The sequence below is a fragment of the Ceratotherium simum genome, chromosome 27 (assembly GCF_057802395.1).
Source record: "Ceratotherium simum simum isolate JZ-2026a chromosome 27, ASM5780239v1, whole genome shotgun sequence".
In the NCBI taxonomy this organism is placed as follows: Eukaryota; Metazoa; Chordata; class Mammalia; order Perissodactyla; family Rhinocerotidae; genus Ceratotherium; species Ceratotherium simum.
The window spans coordinates 19389578-19404535 of NC_141926.1; the positions used below are offsets into that span (position 1 = coordinate 19389578).

At 35.2% G+C, this 14958-nt stretch overlaps 1 protein-coding gene across 2 annotated transcripts in view; it reads right to left on the reverse strand.

Moving 5' to 3' along the window:
* Window positions 1-418: 418 nt before the first annotated feature.
* GABPA (GA binding protein transcription factor subunit alpha) overlaps window positions 419-14958 on the reverse strand; it is a 37196-nt gene continuing 22656 nt past the window's right edge. For both annotated transcript variants that reach the window (XM_004429506.3, XM_004429507.3), the window contains exons 6-10: window positions 14508-14702; window positions 10615-10668; window positions 9513-9653; window positions 9076-9268; window positions 419-4712 (exon numbers count right to left, since the gene is read on the reverse strand). In XM_004429506.3, the coding sequence (XP_004429563.1) occupies window positions 4484-4712; window positions 9076-9268; window positions 9513-9653; window positions 10615-10668; window positions 14508-14702 (812 nt within the window). In that variant the 3' untranslated portion in view covers window positions 419-4483. The remainder of the gene's footprint in view (window positions 4713-9075; window positions 9269-9512; window positions 9654-10614; window positions 10669-14507; window positions 14703-14958) is intronic.

Below are 14958 nucleotides of genomic sequence, written 5' to 3' on the forward strand. Positions count from 1 at the left end.
CCTCCTTCCATTCCTCTATACTCAGGTCCTGGCTGAAGCACTCTGTTGTTACTCAGCCAACATGGACAGGTAATTTTTTCTAATTAAAAAAAAAAAGGCTTTACTAAGAATTTTTAGTTTAACAGTCATCAGCTTGCCTTTTGACAGGTACTCAGTGTTACCATTTCTTCTCCTGCTCTTCTGAAAACAGTTCGGCTTTGTGGATAGAATTTCATTTATTTTCTTAAAAAGACTAACCTCTAACACCTAATTTTAGTTCAGTGGAATCTGTTCTTCTCAAATTGATTAATTTTTAAGTAATTATATGTATTGTATGTACAATACATCAGTTGTGGACTATCATATTTTTATCCAACCTAATATCCCAGGAATTTGAGACTATTTGTATGCAGGAAAAAAACTTCTAAAAACAACAATATACTGTATAATAGTTTTATTTTTCTCATTTTACTATTTTTACATTTTATGCACAAATATTTTTATCTGAGTAAAAATAGAAAATAACTGTCTTATGTAAAATTACCAAAAAAATAAAAACCACAAAGAAATACATAATTGTTATTATGACAGTATAAGTGTCTTTATTTAAAGAGTAAAAATGTATGCAAAAATCCTCCTCCCTTTTACAAAAGATTGAGAATATTTTTTTCTGGCAGCAAGTGAAATATCACTGAATATCAATATTTTTACATCCTCTAGATATGAAGACATTAAGTTAGTCACAGGTTGTTTTGCAATTATGAATTTTAAAACATTTCTGTGCTATTTCAAAGATACACTAGTTCTTTTTTAAAGGCAGTAGCATAAAATGATGAATACAGAAAACAGCAGTCCTCACCAAAAACATTTGGAGGCACAACTCTTAAACAACTAAACAATTTTTCCTAATTGACATGGATTGATAAAAATATGAATATGATGTCAATTCATGTGAAGATCAACCACATGTAGGAATTTTGCCTACTGTTTGATTTTCCGATGCCAACACAAATTTCCAAACTCCAGGCTAGCAAGATACGCACGCAAGTTGGCTCAATGAGAACCTCGTGTGGAAAACAAGTTTGAAAAGGAAAATGAGCATTTCGTTATTTTTGTAAATATACGGCACGAAAGATGACCAATAATTTTATCTTTCTTCCTTTGAATATACTGTAAATTCTCCTATGGAAAATTCATTCATAAAAACAGAGCAAAGAATGCATAGCATGAACTATATTTTCTTGCGCAATACTAGTTATCTTTCAATAAAAGAAAAGACTACCTGGCTTTCTGATGACTGTAACCTCAATAAGGACAATGGAAATGGTTTATATGCAAGTTGAGGCAAAGTAACGGAAGTTTCTCGAATCTACTGGGGAACTCAGTCTCACTACTTTACCCATGTTATGGGCCGGCCCCGTGGCTTAGCGGTTAAGTGCACGTTCTCCGCTGCTGGCGGCCTGGGTTTGATCCTGGGCGCGCACCGACGCACCGCTTCTCCAGCCATGCTGAGGCCACGTCCCACATACAGCAACTAGAGGGATGTGCAGCTATGACATACAACTATCTGCTGTGGCTTTGGGGGGAAATTAAAAAAAAAAAAATAGTACTTTACCTATGTTACGGTGCTTAAAATGGTGAGAGGTGAAGAAGATAAAAGAAACAGCACCTGATCATGTACAAGAACTGTCTCTGTTCAAATTATAATGAGGAATAAAATAAAAACTGCCAAAGGAAGAAAATGGATAGAATGGTTTTTTTTAAAAAGAGCATCTGAAGAACGGTTTAAGGAGAAAAGAAGTAACAGTTTGATTTTAGGGATCTAAAGGAAATGCTGGTGTTCCTTGCCTTAAAATATACATATACATAAAATTGAGACACAAAGGAAGTCTGTCAATCTTGCCTAAAAGTGTAACATAATGTCTCCCCCAAAACATTTTAAATCTAAAAGTCAAGAATTTTAAGCTTTTGATAATATACCAGAAGACTAAACTTTATAATTTTTTAAAGCCATAAGCAACTTGTCAACTCCCCAGGCCATGGTGCAAAACCTTCTTTTTAGCTATCTGTTATCTGAAACTAGAGCTTCTATATATTATTTCATATTGCTATCCTACTCAGATATTCTTGTAATCACAGCAACCAAATTAAACAAATAATTTGTCAGTCTGTTCTGTATGTAGTTATAAACAGGTAAAAATGTAAGTTACAAATTTTATTCTTTTTATGTATCTACTACATGGTTTTAAAGGACTTAATACAATATAAATAAACTGACATCACACGCTGTAGTCCACTAACACGGCACTTAGAATTAAGATCTGAGGTTACCAGAAAACGAGATCACAGCTCCCTCCTCTCCTTGCTCCTGAGATCCCTGCCTCCCGTGGTTCATTCTAAACCACTATTTAGTATTGGGAGCATGACTGCTAACCTCGCTGCCTTGCCTGTATTACCAGGGCCCTTTCCTCCTTGTTAGTCAAAAGCCTTAACTGAGCTCTTAGAGGGCTGTTTTGGGGGATGAATTTAGAGGAAATGATGAGGGAGAAGGTGCATAAAGTAATATTTGAGAATCAATCTTCTGCTATAAGAGAATTGAAAGCTATTTGCCAGTATCTCATATCATGATTCGTGCACAATACCTTAAAACAAATGAAAAAAAAAGCAAGCAAGCAAGCAAAAAAGACACTTCCAGCCATTTCTGTTTAGTGTTAGCCTGTGGTTAAGCAGAGTTTCATATATATAAGAATTATTTAATTTTTAAAGAATTTTTCAAATTTCAAATAAGTTACCTTTCGAAGTATGTTTCCTTTTGAATATCATTATGCCTCATACGTGTGTATATATATATATAAAGTGGTCAATTAAACTTGTATATAGATATTTATATATTCACACATATATAACATTCAAAAAGAAGAGATTAAATAAATGGGGAATTTTGTTTTAAGAGAAGACTGCCTATACCAGAGGTCAAAATTTCCTTTTAAAACTATTTGCAAGTAATTTACTAATCTTGAAAGGTAAAGTACTGCTGACTGATTTAAAGTCTTCATATCATCAGAAACATAATGACTATATAAGCTGCTTTGCATAATAAACCAACACTATAGGGTAATTAAAAAAAAAAAAAGAAGGGAAGCCATCTCAAACCACACTACACCAAACTTTTATTTTCTGGCTGAGGTAAACCTTTTCAGTTTTTTAAATCTCTGACAGGAAAAACAGAGATCATTTCAGAATTTTTCTAATAGTTGGTTTATTAGAATTAAATGCCTCTCAAAATAATTTAAATTCTTGTCCTGACATTATGAATAATCTATACAGAAAATCCTTAAAATTGGCTTGAGTTAAGCCTGATTTAAACCTGGATCTCCTTCTTCAGCAATGTTCTTCTCCCAGTCGACTTATTGTCCTTTGATTGCAAATATATAAATTATTTTAATAACTCGATATTCTTAGTTTAGCAATTTATTAATATTATAATTTTATTTGATATGAATATTTTAGCTCTGCTTGATTAGATGACACAGGCACACATGCTTTAGCGGTGAAAAATTCCATTTTCTGGTTCTATATAAAGCAACATCTAATGCAGCAGAGAGGGGAACCAGTTATATTTTCAAAAATACAGTATTCCCCCCTTATTCGCAGTTCAGTTGCCAGTGGTCAACCGTGGTCTGAAAATATTACATGAAAAATTTCAGGAATAATTCCTAAATTTTAAATTGTGTGCTGTTCTAAGCAGCGTGAAGAACTCTCTCGCCATCACTCTGTCTCGCCCAGGATGTGAATCAGCCCTGTGTCCAGAGTATCCATGCTGTACATGTGTCCTGCCAGTGATCAGTAGCATCTCGACTGTCACAGTATGGCAGTGCTTGTTTTCAAGTCACCCTTTCTTTATCTAATAATGGCCCCAAAGCACAACAGCAGTGATGCTGGCAATTCGGATACGCCAAAGAGAAGCTGTCATTGTGAATCTCTTACTGTGCCTAATTTATAAATTAAACTTTATCATGGGTATGTATGTAGAGCAAAAAACATAGTATATATAGGGTTTGGTACTATCCTTGGTTTCAAGCATCCACTGGGGGGCTTGGAACGCATCCCCTGAGGATAAGGAGGGACTGCTGTAGTTAAGCCAGACTGTTTCCTAGAGAGACTTCATTTATTTTTCATCCTCAGATGCTACTGGCTATATTTGGTAGGGCTAGACATTAATACTGACCAGTTTAGCTTTCCTGACTGTTAATAAACTATCCCACAATGAATCTGCCTTCACGCTGAAGACATTGTGGTGATCCTTTAATATATACATATTCTAAAATATATGCTCAAAGTAAAAAGATCCAAATTCACAAGAGTATGAAATATTTATAAAAAAAATCATGCATCAGATTGTACAGTCTAGAAATAAAAGAAGATTCAAATTCAGTAATAAAGGTAAGAGCAATACTTGCTCTAATATTTAAGAAAGACCTCGCATTCCCAGAAGGTCCTGGACTCAATTGTCCTTTTCTGTTTGTAGAGAGGCAGTAGCCAGGGCTACCGCTGTGACTGGCTGAGCAATTCCATGGAGCTGCATCTTTGCAAGTTTCTTCTGTTCACATTCTGTGACCAAACGGTTCAACTCTGCTGCACTGTAGCCAATAAGAGTCTTCAAGTCACAGACAAACTTGTATACAAATCTCTTGCCTTGAACTTTACAAATCATGTCCCCATCATAGTAATACCTTTAAAAAGAGAAAAACACATTAGGACTATATAAAAAATCACAAATTTGGACTTCCTACAATATTTCAGACTCTTCCATAAGCAGAAGCCTAGTAGAGTATTGCATCTTCTATGACAGCAATTAACACTGGAGTTATATAGAAATATTTAATGTTACTATCCAAGGAAACTTCAAAATATTATTTACTAAAATTTCAATGCTCAGTACTCTAAAACTCTACATACTAAATTTTCAAAGCATATTTTCAACTATGATAAAACACGGACTTAAAAATAAGCATTATTAAAATAAAACAAAACAAAAAACCTTGGGAGCAGTAATAGAACCTAAGAACAAGAGCTTGGGGTCAGAATGCCAAGATTCAAAATCTAGCATCTTTACTTATTATCTGTGTGACCACAGGAAAGCCACCTTTTCTCCAGCTTCTATTCCTCATCTATAAAATGAAGTTAAAAAAGTACTTACCCTCATAGAACTGTTAAGGATTAAAAGGGTTATCTTTGCAAACAGCATGTAGCACAAAATGATTGGCACATAGCCCTCTATAAAATATAAGCTACATTAATGAACTCATATAGCATGAAGAAGTTTTTATATATATATTCTATGGACTGAAGTTGGAATGTCCACTTCTGTCTTGTACAAAATCCTTTATTATGCCTTCACTTGCATCATTCTAATATGTAAGTCTTTCCTTTCAGAGAAATTCTCCAAACCCAATAAGTATAAATAAAAGGGCAAGAAGGAAGAGAGGGTACAGAAAAACAGGAAAGAGGACATTATAAAGAAACAATGTTTCCAAACCTACATACGCACATTTGGGGAAATCACTTCAAAAGTCTAGTTTACTGCTGCTTTCTATGGAGATGGAAATAGAGTTGGATTTATATTTACTTTGGAAAACAGACTTTATTTACCGCTATACATTGCCAATTCCAATAACAGGAAAAAAGGTAAGTCAAGACTTTTCTGGGCTGGCAGATTGTGAAGCCTTTATTTTAAAACCGCACCACCCATTTGCATCCATTTGACAATGAGCAGATAAAAAAGGAACAACTATTTGCAAAAGCACAAGTGGTGTAAACTACCACATTTAGCAGGATTTCATTATACAAGTCACTCAGTCGAATCAAGAGTCTATTAATGAAAAGACTGACCTATACGCAGGAAATTGTCATCTTTCCCTAATACCACAACAGCAAAAGTACAATAGTTATGTTCACTTCCCAGTAAGGGATATAACACAGTAAGCATAGTCTTGTGTTTCTTTTTGTGCCAATTATGTTAATATAGAATTTAGATCTCAGCCCACAAGCCACCAATTGCTTGTCATTCAGTTTAAAATGCTACTGGAATTTCAATTTCTTAAGAAAATTTCCATATAACATGTAAAGCTGTAACAAACAGACACTTGAGAAAAAAGCAAAATGAAGAAGGAAAGTTGTTCTATATTTTAAGGAGGAAAATGAAGTTGGTATAATCTTATGTTTCTTGCTGAGAGGTGATAAAAAATACACACACTAAGTTTTAATCTTACTCAATACTTTCTTCAATCTAGTAGATGCATCCGCACAACCAGATACAACAGCATTCACTGCATTTGTTCCCTCCCTAAAATGAAGCAGCAGAAAGGTCCACAATACCTGTATTTTCATGGACATGATTTCTTCCCTCTTTTATGTGAAACTTTTTTTTTAACCTTTTATTGTGAAATATATTACACAAACAGAAAGGACACAAAAGTGAACAGCTTAGTGATTTATTACAAAGTGAACATTCACCTGTTAACTATGACTCAGGTCAGGAAACAGAACACCGCCAGCACCCCAGAATCCCTCCATAGCCAACTCCCAATCATCACCCCTCCCTTGCTCTAAAGGCTAAACACAAACTTGTTTCAGGATAGTAATTGCATTGCTTTTACGTATATTCTCATCACCTAAACATGCATCGTTAAAAGCTGTAATTTAGTTTTCCCATTTTTTGAACTTTACTGTATAAACGCATTCATACAGTATATATTCTTTTGCGTCTGGATTCTTTCACTGAACATTATGTTTGTGAGGTTCATCCCTATCAGTGTATTTTCATGGATACACAGCGTACTCTTGTACACAATTTATTTCTTCACTTTACTTTTGATAGATATTTGGGTGGTTTCTGGTTTTAGGATGTTATGCTGCTTATGAGCATGTGTGTGGACATATGCATACATTTTTGTTTGGTAAACATTTAGAGAGAAACTGCTGGGTTACAGGTTACAGTTTACATTTCTACCAAAAGAGCAGAAGCATTCCCACCGCTCCATATCCTCACCAACATTTGGTACTGCCAATCATTTTAATTTTAGCCATTCTGGGGTATATGTTGCGCCATTTTATTGTGGTTTTATGCAGTTCCCTGGTTACTAATAAGGTTGTGTACTTTTGCATATATTCATTGGCCATTTGGATAATCTCTAGTCTGAAGTGTGTATTTAAGTCTCTTGCCCATTTTTTCTGTATTTCCTATTGATTTGTAAGAGTTCTTTAGATATGCCAAATATGAGTCTTATATCAGATATGTTGGCTTGCCTTTTACTCTCTTGATGATGGCTCCTGATGATCAGAAGTTCTTAATTTAAATGTAGTCCAATTTATTATCTTTTCCATTAGAGTTAGGGCTTTTGATTCTGTTGAATACTTTTCCTCACCTACCAAAGTAATGCAGATATTCCTAGATGCTTCCCTATTTTACTTCTCACATTTAGAGCTATAAGTTACATGGAACTGATTTTTAATAGTCTATGAGGAGAGGGTAAACTTTCACTTTTTCCTATACAGATAGTCAACTGTCTCAGCACCACTGAGTGAAAAGTAGGTCTTTTCCTCCTATGTCTTCTCGCCATTGCCTTCTTTAAATCAAATGCTCCTACATTCTTGGTTCTACTTGGGCTACCTATTCTAATCCATGGTCTATCTGTCTATCCTAAGCAAAGAGCACACTGTCTTACTGTTGTACTTTACAGTGAGTCTCAATATCCCAGAAAGCAAGTCTTTCCACTTTGTTAATCTTCTTCAGGTGTCCTGGTTATCATGGTACTTTATATTCCCATATAAATCTTACAATTATCTTGTCAAGTTCTAAGAAAAAACTTATTCAGACAGTTACTGCTTTGAACTTACATCAATCTGGGGAGAACCAACATCTTAATTATTAATTCTAATAATTCACCTGTAATTTTGAAGGGACTTGTATGTATACAATCATATCAACTGTCAAAAATGACAGTTTTAATTCTGATTATACGAAAAGGATCTTTATCTTTAGACAGTTGGCAAAGTGCTTGAGATTGATAAAGCGATAACCACACTGAAAATAAAGTATTTTAGTTACATATGAACACTAAGGAAAACAAAACGTCACTGTGGAAAAGAAAAGTAATCATAGTAAACCATGTAATAGTACTTACATGGCCACGACCCTGTAACAATGAATACTGATCTAACCAAAATTTCCATCTAATTACACTGGGATGAGGGGATGGGAAGGGTGTGTGTGTGTATGTATGTCTGTGTGTGTGTGCAGTGATGAGAGGTAAATCATCATCTCTCAGTGTGAAATTCATAGACAATGTCCACGTGAAACATGAAGTAGCAGTAAAAGTATGTTCTTTAGAAATACAGAGGTAAACTGCAGAACTATTTTACTACAACCACTCTTCCAAAAAACCAGACATAATTCCATGATATTCCTCTATGTCCTACTTCTTGATACGTAAATGTACAAACTCAATTTCCATCACTGTAGCAAACAGAATTTCTGATAGTAATTATTTCAAAAAATTTCATGCTACTTATGGGAAATTACAAACAATTTTATTCTATTCCAATTCTGTCATGTAAAGGTTGGATATTCAGATTTATGCAGATTGTAGAGGAAGAAAAAACAGAATGGGTCAACATTTTGCATCTAATTATAAAAACGGATAATCTCTGCATATTTATCAAAATTTACATTCACACAATTCACCTATGCAAATGACAGCACCTTTATGTTATGTAAATGACAGAAACCTCAAAGATTAAACATGTTGGTTTTAGAGTGGTATATGCTTTTAAATCAGATAAAACCAAATAACCTTAGAATAATCTTTAAAAAGAAATCTATGTACCACAAAATTATTACTAAAGGTCTTTTTAAAAAGTTATTTTTAACTTTTAACAAAAGTGTGAAAATTTTAGCTTTTTTTATACATAAAGAAAACAATATCTTATGAACAAGTATTTTAACATCATTATATAATAATGCTTACACCCAGAAGAAGTCATTTTAAAGAAAGGCTTGATGTTAAAAAAATAAATAAATAAATAAAGCCTTACCTTAATGCACGACTGAGTTTCTCATAGTTCATTGTAGGTTTATTTTTACGCTGTCCCCATTTCTGTGCAACCAGTTCAGGCTGATTTAGCTTAAACTCGCCTTCATCACCAACCCAAGAAATGCAGTCTCGAGCATCTTTGTCAGTAAGAAGTTCTAGCAAAAACTGCCATAGTTGGATTTGGCCATTGTTTCCTAAATTGACAAGAACAAACGACAAGCATTGACCACAGTGCTATGGATTAACAGAGGGCAAAAGGCAACAAACAGGTTCTCTGGTTCATGTCTCAGCCATGCTGAAAACACAAATTTTTTTTACAAGTGCTATCTAAGCACTGCTAGAGAAATAGTCCATATTCACATTTTCATACAGTGAAATAAAACAAAATATATATAATTTGACAAATTTTATAAATACCAGATGATAATGCAAAAATACCTGTTCTGTTCCCAGGTGAACTTCTATCTTCTCCTGAAATCCTTGGAGCTCTTTGTATTTTAGCTGCCTTTGCACTACTATTTATAACTTTAAGGGTAGTTGGTGTAGCAGACTGCACTGAGGCTGGAATAATTTGCACAGCTGCAAAGAAAGACACGGGAAAAAATTTTTTTTTCTTTCCAATATAAGCAGTGAAAACATACTGAAAGACATAAAATGCAATTAGTTTAACTAATGCCCCTCTAATTACCTCAACAAAAGGCCTCATTTCAAAAAAGCCTTAATCCACAACAAAAAATGTTCAGAGGATAAGGTATAATATTTGCATTACGGTTTTTGAATCTTAACCTAGTGCATAAAAGTTACTGTATTTTGAAATAACTTGGTGGTGAATACACATTGACAAAGAGTTATAAAAACATTTACTTTTAAAATATTTGTTCATAAAAAGTGGTTTATCAAATGTTGGAGAAAATGTGGACAAATGAGGACTCTCATTCCACTACTGATGAGAGTACAAACTCCTATCAACACTTTGAGAAAAGCTTTGATAACACCTAGTAAGGTTGGAAGGGCAGAAACCCTGATATTACAACCAGAAAATTTCACAAACTTTCTTACAAACGTTCATTCAATAGTGTTCACAAAATTTTAAAAATAACATACAGCAGTGAAAATAAATGAAATCGAGCTGCAAGTACCAACATGGGTAAGGTCTCCTAATTGTTATACAAAAAAATTGTTAAACAAAAATTGTTAACTTGTTCAACAAAAATTATTAAACATTTATCCAAAAAGTTTAAACGTGTGCAAAACAATGCTATAAAGTGTTTATGGTTACACAGTTGGTAAAAATATAAAATACGCGTAGAATAATGAACATCAAATTCAGGATACTCATTTAAAATGGGATCTGCAACAGGTAACCATGATACCAAAGTTTTAATTCTTATGGTGTACACAGATGTTGGGTACACTTTATTTCACTGTATATTTAAAATACTTCATAAAAAATTTAAAAATTAGTCTTCCTTGCAGTACTAAATAAAGAAAATATTTCTTATTGATAAAAGTGCCATATTTCATGGCTATGAATACTCACGTTGATCAATTGTAACTATCTCATTCATCTGTTGTTCTTGGCTTGCCAATACATCTGAAGAACACACATAAAAATTTTTGTTTTCATTTAAAACCAGAAATACAAACCCAAATCCAGTAAAACTCAATAAACATGATTGTTTTAAAAGAACCTTCACAATTAAAACCAAACCAACCAACCAACCAACCAAAATCAAAACATTAAACAATTGAAACTTAGGGGCATAATAACCTAAAAAAATACCTGATAGTTACTTTATAAGGAAAAGATATTTTTAAGAGAAGAAACAGAGGGAAAGCTCCAGTTTCTTTTCCTGTTCAGAGAAGTTATTCAGAGAACCATGGTTTTCTAAATATAAATATCTGTACCTAAATCTATCTGTTTATCTCTATATAAAACCATGTAAAACATGGAAATCTTCAAGATCAGATCAAAGATGAGAATATACACCACACTGGAATTATTTAAATATACATTCTTCACCAAAAAGGCTCCCTCAAGATGATTTGGGAGATCTCCATCATTTACTAATCTGTTTTAATATCTAACTTTTGAATAAAACTCCTTTAACTCTTTAATGCTCCTTCTTAAAGAGAGGTAAATTTTCAATCAATTGTAGCTGTCTTGTCACAACTGAACTAAATAATTGAACATGTCTACAAATATGGCTTTCAACCTAAGAGCTACATTGCAAAAGGTCCTAAAATAACCTTACAGAGAAGCATTCATTACTCACCTGCTGCTATTCCCTACTCAAATGCCCTTCTTTACCTCTTAAACAAGAGTTACACTTCCCAGGCTATATATTATATCAGCCTATTTAGTGCCCATCATAGACCGGATGCTTCTCTCTTGAGAAGCAATCATCTGTGTTCTGAGTGAGTCCTGGGCCTGGGCTCCCAACATAGTTTTACTTAGGGTGCCATGCCAAGATCCAGTTCCAGACACACAGAGCTGGAAAGGGCTAGAAAACTAAAAAGAGGTCTGAATCCTACCCATCAGATGGAGCTTTTTTTGGGGGTCCCAAGTCTGGGGGCTTAAACAATTATATGGGACTAGACTCAGATCCGGATTCCGATCTTAGCATTCACCTACTGGCTGTGTGACTTTGGTAAATTATTCAACCAACTTGAACATTAATTTCCTCATGGTTAAATGAAATATCCTCATCTACCACACCTCATAAGGTGGTTGTGAGGATTAAAGGAAAATGTTTTAAAGTAGCACAATGCCGGAAACACAGTTCAACTTTCCTGTAAACTGAAGTTGCCACTGTTTTATCCAGATTCCTAGTTCTGAGCATTCTCCCCCTCAAATTGCTATTTCTCTTGAAGAAAAATCCATGCCTTTTTTTTGTTTGTGCTAGATTTTTCCAAAAATTTTATAGAAGTACCTTGAAGAGGCAAAGTGCTATTGAAATTGAAATTGTTTCATTCGTGACTATAAATGAATGCAAGTGCCCTAGCCCAAAAAAAGGCAAAAGAGAGTCACCATCACACAGCACAGGTGTTACCAACCTGTAGGATCAGCTTTTCAACCCTTACCCTCAGAATGGAGTTTGGTCAGTTTCCTGGGAACTCTCAAGATAGACCACAGGACACCAAAAGAGAGGAGTTTTTGAAAGCTTGGTGCAAGACCATACAGGCACTCTAAATATAATATTCCTCTGTAGCCTTCAAATCCTGGCCACGCATGAGGGAAGCAGAGTTCTGAGAGGCAAAGCTCGGGGGGATATGGAGACATTTTATGTAAAAAACTTTAGACACTAAAGATATAAGGCAATTCTTTTTCCTAAAGAAAATCCTCAACAAACTGAAAGCTTTGCTCCTTTGGTAACAGAAGACATGTTCACACTAAGAAGAACATCATAGAGCTGGTAGTACAGGAACATTGCCTAATTATCCTCCCCAAGTACTGGAGGACTTGGATGAAGTTTCAACATAAGAGGAACTGCAGGAAGGTGGTGGTTCAGGTGGGTAATCTAAGACAAATATCTAAAGAAGGAGCTCTACCTGTTCACTACTGCTTCTCCTTGAAAGATCATTGAGGAAGAATAGGTAATAGATGCTGGGTTAATAAGTGCCTTTCAGAGACATGCTGTAGACTTCACTCTACAGGAAGGGCCAGAGAACTGGACTGTGCTCAAAGGAGCCTGTTCTGAGAAGTGAAGCTCATGAATTATAGAAAGTCTGCCAGAAATAGCTTCGTACTTCATCCTACCCATCCCCAAATTCTGAACTGAGCATTAGATTCCCACACCACATGGGATTTCCTTGCTAGGGCAGAGCAAAGAACCACGGCCGAAGAAGCAAGGAATTCACTGAGACACTGATCTAACGCTGCAGGGCATTGCTATTTTTGAAAACAAAACAATTCCAGAGCAGAGCTTTTCTGAAGAAGACCCATTCTACTGCAAGGAAATGCAAAGATACATAAGATTCCTCTGCCCCTATACTAGGAAAAGTCTCTCAATGAGCTTTCAAGTTTGAGAAGCACTAGGAGAACCAGAAAGAGAGAACTACAACAAAGTGCTGACCTGGGAGAGACAGCGAAAACCACAAATTTGAGAAAAACTAAACCGTAGTCTAAGCACTGTCCTTGTTCTATTCTTAAGAGTTCCTACAAGAAAATGTTTCCCTAAACATGACTCACATGTTAAGAGCCTGAAACAATTCAGAATTTACCTTACTCATCTGAAAAGCTCTGCCAAGAAGAAAGCCTGTGAAACCAAGGACAAATCTTCAACCAGCATATTCAACTTACTCATCTAATAAGAACTGAAACTGGAAATAAACCCTGTAAATGTAATGAATGCAATAAGTCTTTTAGTGTCATACTTTTTTCCCCCTAATATTTAAGAGAACCAATATAAGAGAGAAACTACAGATATAGACAACGAAGGAAAGCCTCTCTCCAGAGCTCATTTCTTATTCAATAGCAGAGAATGCATCCTGGATGAAAACCCTAAGCATTATTTGACTGTGGAAAATCCCTCCACCAGAGCTGTCCCCTGATTGGGCACACAGTAGAATGAAATGCTACCAGTTACATTTTCATCCATAACCATTACAAAAACAAAGTCAGAGCGTCCTATTCACAAATTCTGAAAAATATGAGCTTGGCTAGCATTTCTGTTCAGTAAAACAGTGTTAGGGAATGGGTTACTGCTAAGATATTTTATCAGATAGTCACTGAAAATGTAAGACGGATTAAAATTCAAAAATAATTTACATTTATTTGAGCTCTTTTTGTTGGAGAGGCAAGGAGTTTCTAATTTCTGTGCAGTCACTTAATCATAACAATAATGTCTATGGAGCAACACGGAAACAACCAGCAGCTTCCAATTCAAGACGGTGGGTTGCACACTTACATTTCTCCTTTCTCCTTAAGACTCCATTCAATTAAAAGAGATTTAGTTTCACTAATAATGAAGAGAATGAAAGGGAAGCCATTTATGAACAATCTCTAATTTCTAGATGAGCAGTAAATGGAAGAATTGACTGATGAAAGAGAAGTCAACAACTAGAATATATGAAGACAACTAAGTGTAGGGCATAGCATCTTACTTAAGAACTTAAGAACTGTTAGCCTGTGCTTGGATCCTGGCCCTGCCACTCCCTAGCTCTGTGACCTTGTGGGGCTCTCTAAGCCTCAGTTTCCTACCTAAAAAATAAGGGAAGTATTTGTGGCATTAGTACAGAGATTAAATGAAATAATACATATAATGCTCTCAAGAGATTAAATAATACATATAACGCTCTCAACACAGTCTTATACAGTTGATAGTTGTTAATTATTATTGCTATTATCAATGAATAATTAAGATGAAAACAAAGCTATAAAGAAATAAACTTAAGTTACAATGTAAATAGATAAAAACTTCAATGTTGTACATTTTCGAAGAAGCTCCAGATGACTCCAGAGAATTTCTCCCCGAGGTACCCGCTGAAAAAAATCTTCTTGGTTGAGACTACATAACTCTCTTCCCGAAATGTTGAGTGTGCTGAGGTCGATATCAGTCATGCTGAATTCCTTCATTACCCAAACCACCCAATGCAGCACTTGATCTGTGGACCACTGTATAGGATCTAAAAAGAAAAATATTACCATTAGCCTGGTTCCATCTTAGATATTATATAAATTTACAGTTAAAGGGTCAGCGCCATGGCTTAGCGGTTAAGTGTGCGCGCTCTGCTGCTGGCGGCCCGGGGTTCGGATCCCGGGCGCGCACCGACACACTGCTTCTCCGGCCATGCTAAGGCCGCGTCCCACATACAGCAACTAGAAGGATGTGCAGCTATGACATACAACTATCTACTGGGGCTTTGGGGGAAAAAATAAATA